This window comes from Camelina sativa, chromosome 8, assembly GCF_030686135.1.
Source record: "Camelina sativa cultivar CO46 ecotype springtype chromosome 8, ASM3068613v1".
NCBI classification, from domain to species: Eukaryota; Viridiplantae; Streptophyta; class Magnoliopsida; order Brassicales; family Brassicaceae; genus Camelina; species Camelina sativa.
Window position 1 is genome coordinate 19,888,767 of NC_141887.1, and position 20,692 is coordinate 19,909,458.

Genomic DNA, 20,692 nt, shown 5'->3' on the forward strand with positions numbered 1-20,692 from the left:
ATTTTATTCTTGTAAAATATTAAAGCAAATATGATAGAAATAGGGAAATAATTCAAAAATAATAAAAGAAAGAAAAAATAACACATGTGAGTATGTGACGTAGGTGACGTGTGTATAGAGAGGAGCAAGGGATGTCTATTCTCATGGCATAGAGGACAAATTTGTCATTATTATACATAATACATGGTATATAATAGATAGATGGTTAGAGTGGTTACTTAGTTAAATATATATTTTTTAATGTTATTTTTGCCAAATTCCCTAAAGTTATTCTTAAAATTGTTTTGAGTCTAAACCTAATAGTCATAAAACATGATTTAGGAAATAAAAAAAAAACAAAAAAAAATCAGATAATTTTCGTAAAGAAAAAGATAAAAACAACAACAGAAAAGGAGAGTGAAGAGTTCCAATAAGAGAATTTAAAACAGACAAAAAAACCAAATTTTATGATAAAAAATTAATAAATCTTTGTTTATAGGATAAGCTAGCTAGGCTCATTTAGTTGCTTTGCTTGGCACATTATCTCCCTCAATACTTTTCATGATTTTTATTTATATAGACTCTAGCTAAGGTCACCAAAAAAAATTAGGACAGACAGAGATCTACAAAGTTGAATTAACATTTTAGGATTTTTTTTTTTTTTTTTTTGGGTGTGGAATTTTATCATCTGTATAACTCACACACACCAGAACAATACTAAAACAAACTACTAAATACAAATTCATGTCATTAAGGTCCAGTCCAATTTTTAGTGCTGTTGACAAAAAAAAATTTGGTTCACTTTCAAAATTTCAGATTATGTATAAATAATTTCAATAAGTTTAACTAAACTACATACAATAAAAAAAATGAAAACATTAACATATATAAACTTATGTAAAGTTATTCTCAAAAATGTTTTGAGTCTAAACCTAATAGTCATAAAACATGATTTAGGAAAAAAACAAAAAATTCAGATAATTTTCGTGAAGAAAAAGAGAAAAACAACAACAGAAAAGGAGAGTGAGAGAGTTCCAATAGAATTGGAACACTAGTTGTTGTTGTTGTCGTTGTTGTTGTTCTTGTTAGTAGGTTGACCAGTCCAATAAGTTTTAACAGCAACAAGTATCTTCTCAGGATTAGACGAACCTTTCTCATGATCCACTATTTGACTCTTCCACTTCATTCCCTTCACTATCTTGTCTACCTTATTCAACATCTCCACATTATCTCTCAACACAACTGTTCCTTCTGGTCTCAGTATCCGATCCATCTCCAACAGTATCAGCGTCAAATCACACCTAACAACACGAACAATATTAGATTAAAATCATGTTTTAATTAATTACGGATATTGGTTTATTAATTACGGATATTGGTTTTTGAGTTGGAAGTCCATAAAACGTTACCTATGTCCGTATAAGCTGAACAATCCTCCTGCATGAATCATATCATAAGTTCTTGGATACGTTGAGAACCCTTCACACCAATCTTGATACGTTCCTATCAGTCCACGCTCGTATATCACACCTAACGTTTGTTTCTCTGCGTCGACAGGGACAACGTTCATTACCCATGATGGGTATTTCAGCATGGAAGCAGCGAACCCACCTAGGTAAGCGTTCATGTCCATTATGTTCCTGAATCTTCCATGTGAAAGCTCTGGGATTATCTTTTTGTAATGCGCTATTCTCTCTTTCCAAACCTCGTTGTCCTCTCTAAACTTCTCAGCGTTCATGTCTGGTATCGTTCCTCTGATGATTCTTGGAGGTACCGCGAATGCTCGGTCTGGCCAATCCTCGAGTGCACCGCCTGCGTATTCATCTGGATTGCTTGTATCTGGTAATGGTGTTATGCAAGATTCCAAGTCTTTGTACCTAATTATTAAAACAGAGAATTATTAAACCAACTTTATTTTGAATCTTAATCATACATTTTTGAGGCGGGGTATACCAAGCGAAATCGCCGTTACCAGAGCTGCATATCGGAGGAGATTTCTTGTTTTGTTTAAGGTTTTTACAGTCAATGTGATTGAGAGGCTTTTGCCAAATGGACAAGTCAACTTTTTCAGTCACTTTCTTCCAACAAAGACTCTTTGCTACATCTTCTATTGAATCTTGCTCTTTCTTCAGATCCTCCTCTGTTCTCTCCCAGCCTCTCCAGTATTGTTTCCAGTTAATCGGTGGTCCGGACAGGATCCAGTAACCGCCTGGTCTTAAAACTCTGTCAACCTCAGTCAGGTACAAACCATCTACAAAATATTATTGGTGTTATGTTCTTCCTTAACTATATATATGATTGGAAGAAAGTGTTAAAAGTTTAATTACCATTTTTAAACCAAGGGATCAAACAACGAGAACAATGAGCAAGATCAAAAGCTCTAGCTGGATAAGGAAGTCTTCTTGATCCCATAATACCGATTATTGCAGGAACTCCACGTTCTAAAGCAAACTGGACCTGAGCTTCATGAGTGTCTCTTGGAGCAAAAGACACAGCCATAATGTCTCTCTTCAAGAGGTAAGCACCAAAACTTGCAACCTGATTGGAAAAAAGATTGAATTAACCAGTGAACAAAGGAGAGTATATATACTCTTTGGATTGAAAAACTTACACCACATCCAGTGTCAATAGCTGTTCTGATTCCACCATCATTAAGAGGAATGAGCCGAGCAATGTCATCAATGTAAGCATCGGCTCCACGAGGAAACATAGTTCCACCACCAGGGAATCTAAACCGGTCGCCTTCTACTTGAATCCAGTTTTGGACTGCTTTCTCAACACTGAGTTCCTTGTGAGGGATGTTGTCATACCAAGCATAGTCTCTGCTTTGTGGCCATTTGAATGGAATCTTGTAGTTTGGTGGAGGAGGAATTAAACAATAGAGAAGCTCATCTTTTGAAGGACAATGTCTTTCTCTATATTTCATCATGTTCCTATCAAATCTTCTTCCTCTTTGTCGATCTTCGCAAGGAGTGTACTCACTCAGAGACAAGTCACATGGTTCAAAGTACTTGATGGTTTGGTTTGTTTCCTTAAGGTCAATCTGGTTATGGCTTTTGAAATCTATTTTAGCTGACTCTGAAGATGATGAAGATGAAGAGGAAGAGGACGAAGAAGAAGAAGAAGGATTTGATTGAGTCTCGCATCCCAATTTCGAGTAAGAAGATGGGACGGTATTGGCTTGCCATGCACCTAAAACATAGAACAAAATGCAGAGTCCACTTACACCAAGAATCAAAGTTAGTTTCTTTCTTCTTGCTTCTGTTTGGTGATGAAGACCACTGTTCTCTTTCGCCATTCTTGAGTGCAAAGACTGAATCTTTCTTTATCTGAGTTAGAGATTGAGAATCTTAGACAGAAACAGAAATCAAATCCTCTCTAGACGATGTTGTAAAATTTACAAATTATGATGATAGAGAAAGAAGGAGAAGGCCATCATAGTGATTTTTTTTTTGTTAAGGAAATGTTAAATGTGAACCATCATCATAGAAAATTATTGAACAAGAGAAGAACACAAATGTAAAAAAAAGAAGAGATTTGTCTCTATTCTATAGCAAAAAAAAAGAGAGCTAAGAACAGTTAATTAGAGAGAAAATAGGAAGTTGACCAAGAACAACCTCACTTTCCTCTATACCTCCTTTAATCTCGTTTTACCATATGTATACAAAACAAACATTGCCATGTTGAATTAAATGAAAACCTCATATTGTATATATACATTTATGTATGAGAGTCCAATCTGTATCAATCACAAGATTTTCCTCTTTTTTACATGTTGTGATTGATTGATAGAACAATAAACGGGCTAGCTACATTTATTATTGTCTGTCACACATTATTGCGATTAGTGATATTGCTGCCTTATAAAATACTAGGTTTTATGAATGTTTAAATTTTAAACCATTTCTTCATGTAACAGATAACTCCATGCATACAGCATAATGTCAAGTATATAAAACGTTCAGAAAACAAATTATCACATAAGCAAAAGTATGTCAAAAACAATATAAAACAAAAAAAGTCCCGTGCTTTAATCGCCTATTTAAAGAAAAAAAAAACGTTATTCCATATTTTTTTTAAATAGAATAGATTATTGTATATAAGCATCATTACCTTCTCCTTCGATGTTTTGCATTAGTCATACTTTTCGGTAATTAACCGGAGTTTCAGATTCTAACATGATTAACTTTGATGACGTCAACAAAAAGAAAAAGAAAAAAATCCAATCGAAGGCTTTAGGTCCCAAATTTGATGACATAGAGGGGAAGCTACCTTTTTTTCTATAAAATTAATCATGTTAGAATAGATTATTGTTAGAATCTATTTTATAGAATAAATCTTAGCAAAAATCTATTTATTTTCTATAAAATTAAACATTTTTCAATAGACTTACTTAGATAAACCTTTAAAAAAAGAGCTTAACTACTAAAGAAAAAAGAAAAAAAAAATTGGGTCCTGAAGTCTTCGCTTGGACAGCTTTCTCATATGAATTAACTTTAAAATCCAAGAAAAATAAATTTTCTTTTATAAATCCTACATTATCTATCCAATATATAAATCCTAATATCACAAAATTTTAGTAGTAATTAATTAAAGTATATAATTTATGAACAAGCCCTTAGGCATATAATTAAAAGTTTTTCCACTATGTTAGAAACACTAAAAAATAAATTCATAATGAGAAAAGGATTGCAAAAAGTTGAACTGAATTCCAAAAAGGAACACTACATTACGATTCATCTAGAGAAAAAGGAAATAAACTAAACAAAATCCTAAAAGGACTATGATAGAATAGAAGCTCGTAATTTTATATAAATAGGACACATATACGTGACTTCTTTTTATCACCAACACATTCTCAGAGTTCAGATATCTCATCATATATTCTACATCTTCTTCCTATCCATACGATTCGAATCATGGCCACAAAGATGATCTTTGGTTTCGTGCTTGTGATCATGTTTCTCTTGGGTTCCAGCTCCGCTAAAACCTACAAAGTCGGAGGTTCCAATTATGGCTGGACGGTAAAGGACGACTCTTGGACTGAACATAAGGAATTCCACGTTGGAGATTCACTAGTTTTCGAATACGATCAGAACGTCAACGACGTCACTCAAGTATCCAACGCTTTAGAGTATGATTCATGTGATTCTTCTTCTCCTAAAGTTGTTTACAACACAGGACACGACGTCGTAACCTTCACGGAACCAGGACATCACTATTTCATCACCTCAAATCATAATCAATGCTTCTGGGGAATGAAACTCGATGTTCTTGTCGTCCATGACTCGTCACGTCCGACTCCTCTACCAACGCCACCACCATCTAGGAAGATCCATGGCCCATCAGGTCCGATTCCTTCACCACCACCACCGAGGGAGATCCATGATGAGCCGTCACATCCGGTTCCTCCACTACCACCACCGACGAGTATCCATGAGCCGTCACGTCCGAATCCTTCACCACCACCGAGCAAGATACTTCCTTCTGGAAGGATTTACGAAGTCGGTGACACAAGCGGATGGAGCGTATATAACAGTTTCTACTATTCCAAGTGGAGTGAAGATAAACAATTTCGTGTTGGAGATACTCTCTTATTCGAATACAACAAGCACATCAACGACGTTAGGGAAATCAGCGGTGAACTTGAGTTCGAATCCTGCAAACCAACTTCAACTGTAGCCGTGTACAAGACGGGGCACGATCTCGTTAAGCTCACGAAGCCAGGTGTGCATTATTTTGTAAGCTTAAAGACCAGTCTCTGTCAAGCTGGGATTAAACTTCGTGTCACGGTGCAACCATCAACCGAAGACGTTACGTTGCCGAGTGTTCCCAAGAAGAAGATGAAGTCGTCACCTATTGGCTTCTTCAACAGGTGGTGGTTACGCGTTTTTAGACCTCATCACTAATTAAGTAGTCAACCATTATGATTACATTAGTGTTATTGAGAGTTTTTTTTTTTTAGCTTTTTGGTTTTCTTTTTTTTTAGTTGTTTGTTTAGTGGCTGGAATACATTGTTTCATTTTAGATTTTGTCATATGTTTTTTCTTTAACTTTTCAACGTTTCTATTTACTTTTTGATCATGAGAATATGGCCATAAATTCATAAACATGAACACGTCGCATATGACATGTGACATGCTAATTTCAAAAAGAAAAAAAAAAAAGACATGTGACATGCTCACATGCCCATGTGTTAGATTCTGAACAGAAACTGAAACCCTAGTATAAACAATAGCTAGAACGAGAACTATCGTCTTGAAATTTAACCCCAAAGTAAAAAAAAAATTAGTGAAGAACCTGTAGTTTACTTGTCAGCCAAGTAAGTGCCCTTCGAATACCATTAAGCAGACAAAGAGAACGTGAAAGTTGTCCAAAAAAAAAAAAGAGAACGTGAAGTTAGAAATTAGAATAGTTCTTGACGTTTCACTTACACACCCTAAAAGTGAGTGTTTTAGACGTCTCTACGGAACTGTATATGCCTGACATGTTTTGATATTAGCCAATATTCCAAACTTGCCCGGCCGTGTTTAGCTAATATGACACTATGAAAACTTTCTCAAATTCTGTCAAAACAACAAATACTGAAGTGGAACTTAGATATAATGTCCAAACTTTCCCGTTTTAAAAAAAAAGTAGCATAAGTTATAATTGATCTCAAACCACGAAAGAATATATATAGTGAGTGCTTACAAGCACATGCATGCTTTACGGAAGTCGGAACTTAGATCCTTTACGAACCATAGCTTAATATATATCAATTGTAGATAGTGCTATGAACATGGAGGCGGATCTACGTGAGAATCTTTTTCAAAATTTACCCAGTAAAAATGTCCAAATGGTATCTTTATTTCAGTTAGTTAATGAAAATTTTATGTTACTTCAAGCCACCAGTTCGAGTCCGTGTACATGCTTATTATTTAGCAATATGCTTAACGTCTTAGATTAGCCACTTCACTTTAGCATGTTCCTTTTTATAATTTTGACTATTCGATGCATTTTTCTTCTATAAAATTATATATACTTTCAGTTCTATTTTTTTTTCTTGTATTTCTTTCTAGTTTAACTTTAACAAATTTAATTCATATTTTAATTGTTTAGTATACATATAACTTAACTAAAAATGTTAGTAAAACTACTAAATTAATAACATCAAACAATATTATCTCTTTTGTAGCTCATTTGTTATTTTTAGAGTTTAAATTTATTTGATATGGTTAGATAAGTGAATTTAAATGTAATACATATATTTATAGTTTATTGTGACTTAAGTTTGTAAATGTGTCTTTTTTAATTATTAAAATTATATATATCATATAATATAAGTAATTAAGTATAATTATAAACCAATAAAAGCAACACTTCAAAAATTTGGGTTCATTTTTAATTTCAAAATTTAAAATATGTTAAATGGAAGATATACTTTGATGCTGTCAAATTAGTATATATAATTTCTGTAACATTTATATAATAGAAATTTATTATTACTAATTATACTGTATGTGTTTGTGCCCCATACAAAATAGTCTTCTGCAGCCGCCACTGCCTATAGGCAACTACATGTATAAATTACTTGGCTTCTATTATTGAATATACACACTTTTGTACAATATTTCACGCTTCTCAAATCTCTACACTGATGAGTCTCCTCCTGCCATAAGCTAAGCCATTGTTACTACAGGTTCTTATATTTTTTCATACACTGCCATAACATCAGCCATATACATATGACAAAAGAGAAACATCACTGATCTTGGTATCATCTTTACTCTGCAGCTTGGAGAACAGATCCATTTGGAGAGCATATATTCACAGAAGGGTCACCTCGGAAGCTAGCTGATCCGTTCGACTATGGTGGAGGTCTTGTGAATCCTGAGAAAGCTGCAAATCTAGGTCTTGTATCTTGTTTATGACTTAGGAATCGAAGACTATGTACTCTATGTGCTCTGTCGGTTACATCGAGACATCAATCTCTCAGCTTGTTGGTAAAGGAACAGTCTGTTCAAATCCCAAACCATCTGTTCTTGATTTCAACTTACCTTCCCTCACAATTCCAAACCTCAATGATGAAGTTACTCTCACCAAAACCCTAACTAACGTTGGACCACTTGAGTCGGTTTATAACGTAACGGTAGAGCCACAATCGGACATCCAAGTTACTGTGACCCCGGAGACGCTAGTGTTCACCTCTACAATCAAACGAGCTTCTTTTAAAGTCAGAGTCTCGACCACACACAAAATCAACACAGGTTACTACTTTGGAAGCTTAACCTGGAGTGACTCTGCATAATGTCACTATTCCTTTGTCTGTGAGAATTGAACAAACAAAAACTAATCATTTGTATCTTGTTGTGGAGTTTGTACTAACCTAGATATTTATGGAAGCGAATGTGTTTTCATTTTACATCAAATTTGAGTTCAATATAAAAATTCAATAAAAAATGGAATTTATTGAAAAATATTCAATAAAAACTGGACCAAGCTATACACGTTTCTTTGGTTCAATAAAATATTTAATTTCCCATTTGTAACCATGTTCCATTTAAATATAACTGAGAAATTAATTGGGTTATGAAACTATGTCCCACATCGAAAGAAGCAAAAGACAACAGAGCTACATAATCCGAGTGGAGGCTTTAAGGGTAATGGTACGGTTATGTGGTATTAAGGAGTCAGGCTCGAGATTGATTGACCCGCCCAATTCAAGTTGATTTCTGGCAGTGCATTGTCTACGGTCTAGCTTTCCGAGTCCTATATGACTCCTTGATTGGATCACACAACTAGGCCATCACCTTTTTATTTTTTTCCCTAATTAGCTTCCTTGGAAAACAAGTAATCCCATACAGGGCCGGCTCAAAGAAACATGGGAACTTGTGCTCATTTTTAGATTTTAGCTTAGTTATAATTTTTTTTTTGAAACTGGACCCTTATTGTTTAAAGAAAATAGACTAAAAAAATAGAGGACCCTGTGCACTAGCGCTTACTGCACACCCTCTAAGCCGGGCCTGATCCCATATTATACTTTATATTCATTGCAGGAGAAGGAAGTCTTCTTCTGACTTGTATAGGTTTCATCTGTTTGGAGGATGAGATCCACGACGTGTTTGGGAGGTGGTATAGGCCACCTCCTGAATATACAAATCACCTACTTTTATTTCCATAATTTAAACTATTTAATTTATGTAACTTTGACTAATAACGGTGAAGTTTCTACTTTGCATATTCCTTATCCCCAAATGTTCAGAGGGTTCTTGGGCTTGCCTGGTTGTTCTTCCCAGCAAAACGGAACAGAGGCAAGAGTGTGAATCGGAGAAACAAACACACGTGGACTTGCAGGCGACGAAGTGTACAACAATGATCTCGACTTTGCAGCTAACACAAGTGCCAGCTACGCCTTCTCTTCTTCCTTTGCTTCTCTCATTTCTGTTTTTCTCTTCTATGTGTCTTTACTTGTTCTTCAGCTTAGAGTCTTTTAGGCTGTTTCTTTTTGAGGTAGTGGAAAGTGAAGAAATGATGAGAACATAACCGAAGTAAACCGGTGTCGATTAGGATAAGGGTAGAAACAATAAGATCACCATTGATGAGAACATAACCGAAGTAAATCGGTGTCGATTAGGATAAGGGTAGAAACAATGATAATATCATATGTGATCTTATTGTTATTAGGTTTTGGGTAGATTATGTTAAATATTTGATTCATATCTCCTATTTATAGCCACCCTTCACATGTATAAATGCTTCTACAATATTATGATAATGGATATGAAAAAAAATAGTTAAAGTCTTATGTTCTTATAAACTCTGATTGAGACCTTATCAATTGGTATCAGAGCCATCTCGCTTTTGATCCGGGCCACGTTGTGGTATCAAAAGCAACCTTCGATCCACCATCTATCTTGATTTTGATTTGGACCACTTTGTGGTATCAAAATCTATTTTTATCATATTTTTCGGTTTTGATCCGGACCCCTCTTTGTGGTATCAAAATCTTTATTTTTGGTTTTGAAAAAAAAAAAAACAAAAAGGTTGCAATGGTGGTTATAAATACAGCCATGGAAGATTAAGTTAACCTACACGAAGAGGTGAGAAAGATGATGCTATGTTGGGAGGATCGAACAGTTATTTGGAGTAAGAAGTTGGACATGATCAACATCAAGCCGCAAAACGAAGACGTCTACATAGCTCACAAAGTTAATCACGTCAACATGAAAAATCAGGGCAGAATGGACACACTTGTTGGGATAAGCTTGAAGAAAGCTTGAGCTAGAAGTTAGTCCTAAACTTACTATAATTGGGTTGTTAAGGAGATAAAGATCAAGTGTATTAGGAGATATCTAATATGTGTGATTCCTAGTAGGATTAGGATTAGCAAAGTCTTATATAAGGATGTGTTGAGATGTGACACAACTTATGAGGTTTGAGAGAGTTTGAGATTGACCAAAGTTTTGAGTTATTTTCTTTGGTATTAATAAAGAGAGGTGTTCTTTATTTTTGTTCTTAAACTATTTCTCAATCTATATTTGGTATCAGAGCTAAAACAGAGTTCATCATGTCCAAAGTCACCGTAGCTACACCACAGCCTAAAGAAGTAGGAGGAGGATCTCCGTTGATTGTCTGTCCGATGTTGACATCGACCAATTATACTGTATGGGCGATGAAGATGCGGATAGCCCTTCGAGTTCACAAAGTTTGGAACGCCATTAAAGTTGAAACCGACAAGGTTGATTCAGAGAAAAACGATATAGCTATGGCTTTATTGTTTCAGTCTATACCTGAAAGTCTAACACTGCAAGTTGGAGAACTAGATACAACAAAAAAGGTATGGGAAGTGATACGTTCTAGACACGTTGGAGCAGAGAGAGTTCGAGAAGCCAGACTTCAAACTCTAATGGTGGAGTTCGAGCGATTGAAGATGAAGGAATCAGAGAATATTGATGATTACTCGGGTAAACTAGCTACGATTTCATCAAAGTCAGCCGCTTTAGGAGTTAACATAGAGGAATCAAAGATTGTTAAGAAATTCCTTAACAACCTACCCCGAAGGAAATTTATTCACATAGTAGCTTCTCTTGAACAAGTTCTAGATTTGAATACCATCAGCTTTGAAGATATCGTTGGACGTTTAAAGGCTTACGAGGAGCGTATCCAAGAGGAAGAAGAAACTCAAGATGATCAGAGTAAGTTGATGTACGCTAACTCAGAGTCACAAGTGTATCAACACTACCGAGATTACAATGGTGAAACTGGAGGTTACAGAGGAAGAAGCCGCAGAGGTAAATCATTCTATAGAGGACGAGGACGAGGACGAGGTTGCTACGGAGGTAGAAACCTCTCACACATTACATGTTTTTGCTGTGACCAAACCGGTCACTTCGCTTCATAATGTCCAGATTGATTGTTGAAGCTGCTAGAAACAGAAGAAAACAATAATAAAGATACAGAGGATGCAGATGAGCTCTTGATGCATGAAGTGGTTTACTTGAATGAGAAATTGGTTGTACCAAGTAAATTTGAGACAGGTACAACTAGAAATAACATATGGTATCTCGACAATGGTAAGAGTAACCATATGGCTGGGGATAAGAGGTATTTTAGTAAGCTTGATGGTTCTGTAACTGGAAAAGTATGCTTTGGAGACGACTCGAGAGTTAATATCAAGGGGAAGGGAACCATTGCCTTTATTGATCAGAACCGAAAATCGAGAGTAATGACTGATGTTTACTACATCCTTGACCGGAAGAGCAATATCATAAGTCTCGGTCAGGCCACTGAAGCGGGTCTTGACATACGTTTAAGAGGGAATTATCTAACTATGAAGGATGAAGAAGGGAACTTACTCGTGAGAACAGAGAAGTCTAGAAACCGGTTGTATAAGGTCCAAATGCATGGGGTTGCAGGAGAATACTTGTCTGAATCTTTCGGAGATAAGCGAGCCAAATAGGTGGCATGCGAGGCTGGGACATATCAACTATGCCACCTTAACATCGATGTTGGGAAAAGGATTGGTTTTAGGAGCTCCAAAACTTGCTCACGAAAAAGAAGTATGCAGGTCGTGTTTGCTTGACAAACAAACAAGACGTGTGTTTCCTCAAGCAACCAATTTTAGAGCTAAAAGGAGACTAGAGCTTTTACATGGAGATCTCTGTGGTCCTATTACGCCAAGTACACCTGCTGGAAATAGATATGTTTTTATGATCATTGATGATTACTCTCGCTATATGTGGACTATGTTACTAAAGGAGAAGGGAGAAGCGTTTCATAAGTTCCAAAAATTTAAGGCTATGATTGAGAAAGAAGTTGCTGAGAAAATACAAACCTTTAGAACAGACAGAGGAGGAGAGTTTGTGTCTAATGAGTTTAATTCTTTCTGTAACAATGCTGGCATAAAGAGACATCTGACTGCACCATACACTCCACAACATAATGGAGTAGTGGACAGACGCAACATGACCTTGATGGAGATGACTAGAAGTATCTTGAGGCATATGAATATGCCGAACTATCTCTGGGGAGAAACTCTAAGACATTCGACTTACTTACTAAACAGAGTAGTAACAAGAGCTTTGAAGGATGTGACACCATACGAGTTCTTTCGGGAGAAGAGACCTACTGTGGAGCACATTAGGATTTTTGGGTGTATTGGTTATGCCAAGGTAGAGAAACCAAACTTGAGAAAGCTAGATGACAGAACAAGGGAACTCGTTCATTTAGGAACAGAACCGGGTTCCAAGGCATACAACTTGTTGGATCCTTTGTCAAAAAGAATCATAGTGAGCCGAGAGGTTTTATTCGATGAATCAAAAGGATGGAGTTGGTTGAAAAATATAGAAACAGAGAATGGTGATGGGAGTTTTAAGATTACCTTTGATGTTTTTAGGAATCACGGTCTTCGAGAGTATGATGACAACACTAGTGCTGATCAGGATATTGATGAGGAATCTTTCAGCGAGATCGAAGGTGATGAACATTCAGAGAGTTTGGTTGAAGCAACTCAGAAGGAAGAAACAAAGCATAAGTCGAATGAATCTGCAGTAGAAACTGGAAGTTTCTCTGCAGAATCACTATCTCCGGAGATACGAAGATCAACTCGACCAAGTGTTAAGCCTAAGTACTTAGAAAAATATATTTTGCTTGCAGAGGAAGAAGGTGAGTTTCTATTGCTTAGTATTAACAATGAGCCTAGAAATTTTGATGAAGCTAGAGTATCTAAGGAGTGGACTCGGGCATGTGAGGAGGAAATAGGCTCGATCGAGAAGCTCAGGACATGGGATCTAGTTGACCTGCCTATAGGAGCAAAACCAATTGGCTTAAAGTGGGTGTTTAAGTTGAAGAGAAATTCTGATGGCGGTATCAATAAATACAAAGCTCGACTAGTTGCTAAAGGTTATGTTCAGAAGTATGGTGTTGATTTCAAAAAAGTCTTTGAACCGGTTGCTAGGATAGAAACCATACGGCTACTCATTGATCTTGCGGCGTCTCATGGTTGGGAGATCCACCATCTTGATGTCAAAACTGCTTTTCTACACGGTGAGTAGACTGTGTATGTTTCTCAACCTGAGGGATTCGAACAAAAGGGACATGAAGGGAAAGTGTATAAGCTAAACAAAGCTTTGTATGGGTTGAGACAGGCGCCTAGAGCTTGGAATAACAAATTGAATCAAATTCTTCAGGAGTTGCGGTTCATTAAGTGCTCGAAGGAGCCATCTGTCTACAGGAAAAACATTGGGACTGATCTTCTAATTATTGGTGTGTATGTCGATGATCTGTTTATTACAGGAACAAGCTTGGTTGTTATTAACAAATTTAAGGAGGAATGTCTTCTAAATTTGAAATGAGTGACCTTGGAAAACTGACTTATTGCCTTGGTATGCAAGTGGAGCAACATCAAGGTGGTATCACATTGAGTCAAGCTCGTTACGCTCAGAGGATATTAGAAGAAACAGGAATGTCTAAGTGTAATTCGGTGCTTATACCAATGGAACCAAAGCTCAAATTGTCAAAGGCAGAGAAAGAGAAGGAGATCAATGCAACTACTTATAGGAAGAATGTTGGCTCTTTACGTTATCTGTTGCATACTAGACCGGATTTGTCTTATTGTGTTGGAATTCTTAGTCGTTATATGCAGAGTCCTAGGGAGTCTCATGGAGCAGCTATGAAGCAATGTTTAAGATATCTTTGAGGAACTACTACTCTTGGATTTTCTTATGAAAGAATGAAGGTGCCTCGTCTAATAGGGTACAGCGACAGTAGTCATAACGTTGATGAAGATGATGGTAGGAGCACCTCGGGACATATATTTTATCTTGGAGAAGGTCCTATCACTTGGTGTCCGCAGAAACAGGATGTAGTGACTCTATCCTCTTGCGAAGCAGAGTTCATGGCTGGAACTGAAGCGGCAAAGCAAGCGGTGTGGTTGCAAGATTTGATGGTAGAGATCACCGGAGCTGCAGAAGAAAATGTTGTTATCCGGATCGATAACCAATCGGCAATTGCTCTCACCAAAAATCTTGTTTTCCATGGGAGAAGTAAACATATACATAGGCGTTATCACTTTATTAGAGAAAGGGTTAAGAGTGGCCAAATTGAGGTGGAACATGTTCCAGGAACTGAGCAAAGAGCAGACATACTCACCAAAACTTTAGACAAAGAACAAATTCAGATAAATGAGAAGACTCTTGGGTGTTCAAGATTTGACAGAAAATGCTTTCAAGCTTAAGGAGGAGATTGTTGGGATAAGCTTGAAGAAAGTTTGAGCTAGAAGTTAGTCCTAGTCTTACTATAATTGGGTTGTTAAGGAGATAAGGATCAAATGTATTAGGAGATATCTAATATGTGTGATTTCTAGTAGGATTAAGATTAGCAAAGTCTTATATAAAGATGTGTTGAGATGTGACACAACTTATGGGGTTTGAGAGAGTTTGAGAGAGACCAAAATTTTGAATTATTTTCTCTGGTATTAATAAAGAGAGGTGTTCTTTATTTTTGGTCTTAAACTATTTCTCAATCTATAACACTAGAGAAACGACCATTTGACCGTGGAAGACCTTGGTTGCTGAGGAGGCAAGTCTCTTCGTGGATAAGTGGATAACAAGACGATGCATAGAACTTTGAGGACAAAGTTCTTTTGGAGGGTGGAGTATTGATGAGAACATAACCGAAGTAAACCGGTGTCGATTAGGATAAGGGTAGAAACAATGAAAATATTATATGTGATCTTATTGTTATTAGGTTTTGGGCAGATTATGTTAAATATTTGATTCATGTATATCTCCTAATTTATAGTCACCCTTCACATGTATAAATACTTCTACAATATTATGATAATGAATATGAAGAAAAATAGTTAAAGTCTTATGTTCTTGTAAACTCTGATTGGGACCTTATTAAGAAAATATTAGACAATGCATTAAATATGTCGCAAATCATTTGAGATCGTTGATGATCCAACGGTGGATATTTTACTGTTGACTGCTAACATAGACAACCTTTCATATAAGTCAATACTCTTTGTTAGAGGAAATTGACAGACCCCGTCACCACCAAATCCCTCTCTCACCAACTAAACTGTTATTATCTGTTTTCTTAATTTTACTATTCAAAGAATAGATTGTCACTAAAGTTGAAACAGTGTCATTCTCTTATAAATTTTTTTACAATATGTTATTGTTCTAACTAATTAAAAAAGTGCACCACTATTAAATATTTACCCAACTGCTCAAAATTTGTCTATGATTCTCTTTTCTAGAGGTGTAACGTAACAGTACGAGAGTACAATAAGCAAAACTCGAAAATACCAAGCGCACCTAAACCATCTCTTGAGACTCTTCATGCAAAAGTCGCGTGCGACTGTTCTTTTAACAATCTCTTCTTTAATAATCATTTTGGTACGGATTTCGTAAAAAAGAGATCAGTGAAACAAAAACGCTGCGTTTTGCTTTTGGGGGTGATCACAAAAGCGATTTAGGGTTTTTTGTGTCTTGCACAAGGATTGATGCCGCCGGGGGCTTCTCCGCCGGAAGCAGCTGGAGATTTACAGGGGGGTGGCTCCCTGAAGTCTATGGATCTTGAGGAAGGTGAACTCCCACCGGTTGTGGGGATCGAACAGGGTTCTCCCTCTGTAGTGAAGAAGGGGAATGAAGTTGTTTCTGGCAGTCCTCTGAAGCGCTCTTGGGTTTCCATGATTAAAAATCCGGGAGACTTGTCAAAGGTTGATTTGGCTATTGAAGAGATTGATGGTATGCCTACGGTCTGGCTCCCAAATAAGGTGTTTGACGAGGCTCATCCTCTATGGGAAGATTTCCTCGTCGGCAGATTTTTAGCTAAAGCTCCTTTTGTGGGAGGGATCCATACTTTGGTTAATAAAATCTGGACTCTTGGTGATAAGACCATTAAGATTGATGTTTTTGTAGTGGATAATACCACAGTGAGGTTTCAAATCAGGGATGAGCGTACGCGATCTCGTGTTTTGAAGAGAGGTATGTGGAATCTATGTGGTGTTCCAGTTGTTCTATCAAAGTGGAGTCCCATTGCAGAGTTGGAGCCTGAAGAGATTAAGACTGTTTCTATATGGGTTATAGTTAAGAATGTCCCTCCTAAATATTTATCTTGGGAGGTGCTAAGTGCAATAACGAGCCCCCTCGGCACTCCAAAACAACTACATTCAGATACAAAGTCATGTAAGTCGTTCACTGAAGCTAAGGTTTTGGTGAAGGTGGATTTAACAAAGCGTTTACCAAACAAAATGTCTTTTAAATCGGAGAAAGGAGGTGATACTATTGTGGAGTTTGTTTATCCCTGGCTTCCAGCTAGGTGTACCCTATGCTCAAAATGGGGCCATTTGGAAGATACATGTACAACGAAGAAGGATCAGGGGGTTTCCTGTCCTAGTCAGCCTGCACTTGAACAGTCGGAAAAGAACAGTTGGGAAAAGGTTGTTTCAGGTTCAGGTGGGGTCAAGAGTTTAGGCATTGTTGAGTCTTCTGAGCTAAAACAAGGGGTAACAGAGGTTGTTGTTGATCAAGTTGCTGAGAATACTGCAGATATGGAGGGTGAAAAGGACCTTGGTTGGACAACTCCTACTAAAGGGTTGCGTAGCCCAGTGAAACAGGTTTCTAGTACAAAGGACATTTCGAATATGTCGAACTCTTTTTCTTGTTTGAGTGACAAAGGGGAACAAGGTGAGGCTTTGGATACAACAGTCGAGGAGAGTAGTGGTCCGACTACCGCTAACTCTGATCTGGTGAGTCTTCCTACTGATACTACGACTTCGGGGGCTGAAATGTTACTGGAAAAGCAGAACCAGGAGGGAGGCAATGCTCCTGAGCGTCAGGAGACGGGTCTATCTCTTAGACCTTCACTTCCTCGAGCCTCTAAATGGGTTCATAAATTTGTCTCTACTAGCAGTTCTCAGAGTTTTAGGGCTCAAGCTCCTAGTTCTCTGAAACCACGTCAAACCCCAAACCAACTCTGATGTCAGGGTTCTTTTGGAACATGCGAGGCTTTAACAAGAAGGAAAAGCAATGTGTTGTGAAAGAATGGATGGGACAGGGAAATTTTGATTTCGGCTGTCTGATTGAAACTAAGGTAAAGGAAAGACGTGCGGATAGAGTGGTGAGGTCTGTGTTTGCAGGCTGGTCTTTTCTATCAAACTACAACGAGCATCGGTTAGGGAGACTTTGGGTGGTTTGGAGGAACAATGTCAGGGTTACTCCGGTTTATCGATCTGCTCAGTTGATCACATGTTCTCTCTACATTGAAGGGATGGAGGAGTTTTTTTTTTCTTTTATTTATGCTTCCAATTTGTCTGCTGAACGACAGGAATTGTGGACTGATCTCAGACACCATCAGGATTCTCCTTTGTTTCGGGACAAAGCTTGGCTTCTTTGTGGTGATTTCAATGAGATTTTAGATGGTGATGATCACTCTCTTAATGCTTCTGTCCCTTTCTGCACACTCGGGATGAGGGATTTTCAGGACTTTGCAAGATATTGTGATCTTTCTGACATGCATTATCATGGTCAGAGGTTCACATGGTGCAATAAGAGGCAGGACAGAGTTATCTGCAAAAAACTTGACAGAGTTCTCATGAATAAGCATTGGCTCCAACATTTTACACATTCATATTCTGTCTTTGAGCCGGGAGGACTTTCAGACCACCTTCGCTGTCGGTTTTACCTCTCTGCAGTAGCTCCAAAAATCAAGAAACCCTTCAAGTTTATTAATGTCACCACGTCTCATCCAGATTTCACCAAGGAAGTGGATGAGCACTGGCAAACATCACCACCTCTGTTCCATTCTACATCTGCAATGTATAAGTTATCCAAGAAACTTAAAGGACTGAAACCCTCTCTGCGATCTCTAGGGAAGCGCATGGTTGGCTCAATCTCTGTTCGTACAAAAGCAGCGTATAAGACTCTGTGTGACTTGCAGTCTACAACGATGACGAACCCCTCCTCTCAAGCTGTTTGTGATGAGGCGGCTGCTTATGATAAGTGGAAGACACTATCTGATATCGAGGAACATTACTTGAAACAAAAAGCTAAGCTTCATTGGTTGAACATAGGTGATCAAAATAATAAAGCTTTCCATACTGCAGCTACTATACATGAGTCGTGTAATAGCATCAAGGAGATTCAATGTGATGATGGTAGGGTAGTCACCACACAGGATCAGCTCAAAATTGAAGCTGCAAACTACTTCCAAGGCTTTCTTAACTTGCGACCTTAAAATTACACCTCTTGGTCCCAAGAGGAGTTAGAAGATGTGTTGGATTTCAAATGTGCAGAGAGTGATCAGTGTTTGCTTACACATGAGGTCTCAAAGGAGGAGATTAGGAGGGTGTTATTTGCAATGCCTAGTTCGAAATCTTTGGGACTAGATGGGTTCACTGTGGAGTTTTTTAAGGCTTCATGGGGAACTATTGGTGATGATTTCGTGGTTGCTATTCAATCATTTTTCCGTACTGGTTTCTTGCCTAAAGGGGTTAACTCGACTATATTGGCTCTCATTCCCAAGACAAAGAAAGCAAGGCTCATGAAAGACTATCGTCCGATTTCCTGCTGTAATGTTCTCTATAAGGTCATCTCGAAGATCCTGGCTAATAGGCTCAAGATCATACTACCAAAGTTCATCTCACCTAATCAATCGGCCTTCGCCAAGGATCGATTGCTCATGGAAAATGTGCTTCTATCCACATAACTCATTAAAGACTATCACAAGGATACAGTTTTCCCTCGTTGTGATTGAAAGATTGATATATCTAAAGCTTTGGACTCTGTTCAGTGGAGTTTCTTACTCACCACTTTGAGAGCAATGGCTTTTCCTGAGCAGTACATTCTCTGGATCCAAACTTGTATCTCGACTGCATCTTTTTCTGTCCAAGTTAACGGAGAACTGGCTGGTTACTTTGGTAGCTCTCGCGGTTTACGCCAAGGTTGCTCACTTAGTCCATATCTCTTTTTTATCTGCATGAATGTCTTATCCCGCAAGTTAGATGTGGTTGCAGTAAATAGAGTCTTTGGTTATCATCCCAAGTGTAAGCGGCTGAAGCTCACTCACCTCTGTTTTGCTGATGACCTCATGGTGTTTGTGGATGTGTCCAAACAGTCGATTTCAGGTGCTCTGTGGGTCTTCGATGAATTTGCAGTCCACTCAGGTTTGCACATTAGTATTGAAAAATCCACCATTTATACGGCTGGAATCCCCTCGACCATCAAAGCAGTGATCCTTCACCAGTTCCCATTCGCATGCGGTTCTCTCCCTGTTCGGTATCTTGGTCTACCACTTTTACCAAGAAGGATGACATCAGGGGACTATCTCCCTCTCATAGAAAAAATTCGATCACGGATTGCCTCGTGGACAGCTAGGCTGCTCTCATTTGCTGGTAGACTTCAGCTTATTGGATCAGTTCTATTCAGTCTAACAAATTTCTGGATATCAGCGTTTAGGCTCCCTAAATCCTGCATTCAGGAGATTGATCGCCTATGTTCTGCTTTTTTGTGGTCCGGCCCTTCTTTGTACGCAAAGAAAACCAAAGTGGCTTGGTCTGATGTTTGTATGCCAAAGAGTGAAGGAGGTTTGGGGCTAAGATCAATCGCGGAAGCAAATAAAGTTAGCATGCTAAAACTTATCTGAAAATTTTCTTCGGCTAGAGGCTCTTTATGGGTTGATTGGGTGAAGAGATCTCTTATTCGCAGTGGTTCTTTCTGGGCAGAAAAGGATACCACAACTTGTGGATCATGGATCTGGCGAAAGCTTTTGAAATACAGAAGCCTAGCAAAACAGTTTATTAAGATGGAAGTGCATAATGGTGAATCAACCTCTTTTTGGTTTGATAACTGGTGTTCACTGGGATGTTTATATGATGTTTTGGGGGAAAGGGGTGTTATTGATCTCGGAATCCCAAAGACAAGAACCATCACTGATGTTCTGACTAGGCAGCAGTGGCGGCGACATAGGCTCCCCTTACTCAATATTGTCGAGGATGAGATACAGAAACTGCAGGTTCATCCCTCTCGTGAGGCACAAGACATACCACTATGGAAAGGGAAAAATGACTGTTACCGGAACAGCTTCTCTACCAAGGAAACTTGGTCACATATCCATGTTTCTCACCCACACCTGGCCGAATACAGAGTGATATGGTTTTCACAAGCCACTCCTAAGTATGCCCTTTCTCAATTGGTTGGTCTTTAAAAACAGAGTCGCAACAGGG

General features: G+C 37.9%; 4 protein-coding genes across 5 annotated transcripts; 3 read left to right on the forward strand and 1 right to left on the reverse strand.

The window, feature by feature from the left end:
- Positions 1-771: 771 nt before the first annotated feature.
- LOC104707332 (putative methyltransferase PMT17) lies at positions 772-3,526 on the reverse strand. 2 transcript variants are annotated; one of them, XM_010423659.2, is made up of 5 exons: positions 2,591-3,526; positions 2,307-2,517; positions 1,933-2,230; positions 1,389-1,856; positions 772-1,280 (listed from the first exon to the last, which is right to left on the reverse strand). In XM_010423659.2, exons 1-5 carry the CDS (start codon positions 3,275-3,277, stop codon positions 1,031-1,033), a joined length of 1,914 nt encoding a protein of 637 aa, XP_010421961.2. In that variant the 5' UTR covers positions 3,278-3,526; the 3' UTR covers positions 772-1,030. The 2 variants fall into 2 exon arrangements, with proteins under 2 accessions (XP_010421961.2, XP_087316806.1); XM_087460680.1 differs by lacking the exon at positions 772-1,280 and having other exon boundaries at positions 1,687-1,856; positions 1,952-2,230; positions 2,591-3,423.
- A 1,310-nt stretch (positions 3,527-4,836) lies between these two features.
- LOC104707334 (blue copper protein-like) lies at positions 4,837-6,011 on the forward strand. Its single transcript, XM_010423660.2, has one exon. The coding sequence runs from the start codon at positions 4,899-4,901 to the stop codon at positions 5,886-5,888; it is 990 nt and encodes a 329-aa protein (XP_010421962.1). The 5' UTR covers positions 4,837-4,898; the 3' UTR covers positions 5,889-6,011.
- A 4,378-nt stretch (positions 6,012-10,389) lies between these two features.
- Positions 10,390-11,920, forward strand: LOC147940213 (uncharacterized). Its single transcript, XM_087461201.1, has 3 exons — positions 10,390-10,394; positions 10,510-11,252; positions 11,391-11,920. The coding sequence occupies exons 1-3, from the start codon at positions 10,390-10,392 to the stop codon at positions 11,918-11,920; spliced, it is 1,278 nt and encodes a 425-aa protein (XP_087317327.1).
- Positions 11,921-17,448: 5,528 nt separating this feature from the next.
- On the forward strand, positions 17,449-18,705 carry LOC147940214 (uncharacterized). Its single transcript, XM_087461202.1, has one exon. The coding sequence runs from the start codon at positions 17,449-17,451 to the stop codon at positions 18,703-18,705; it is 1,257 nt and encodes a 418-aa protein (XP_087317328.1).
- Positions 18,706-20,692: the final 1,987 nt, after the last annotated feature.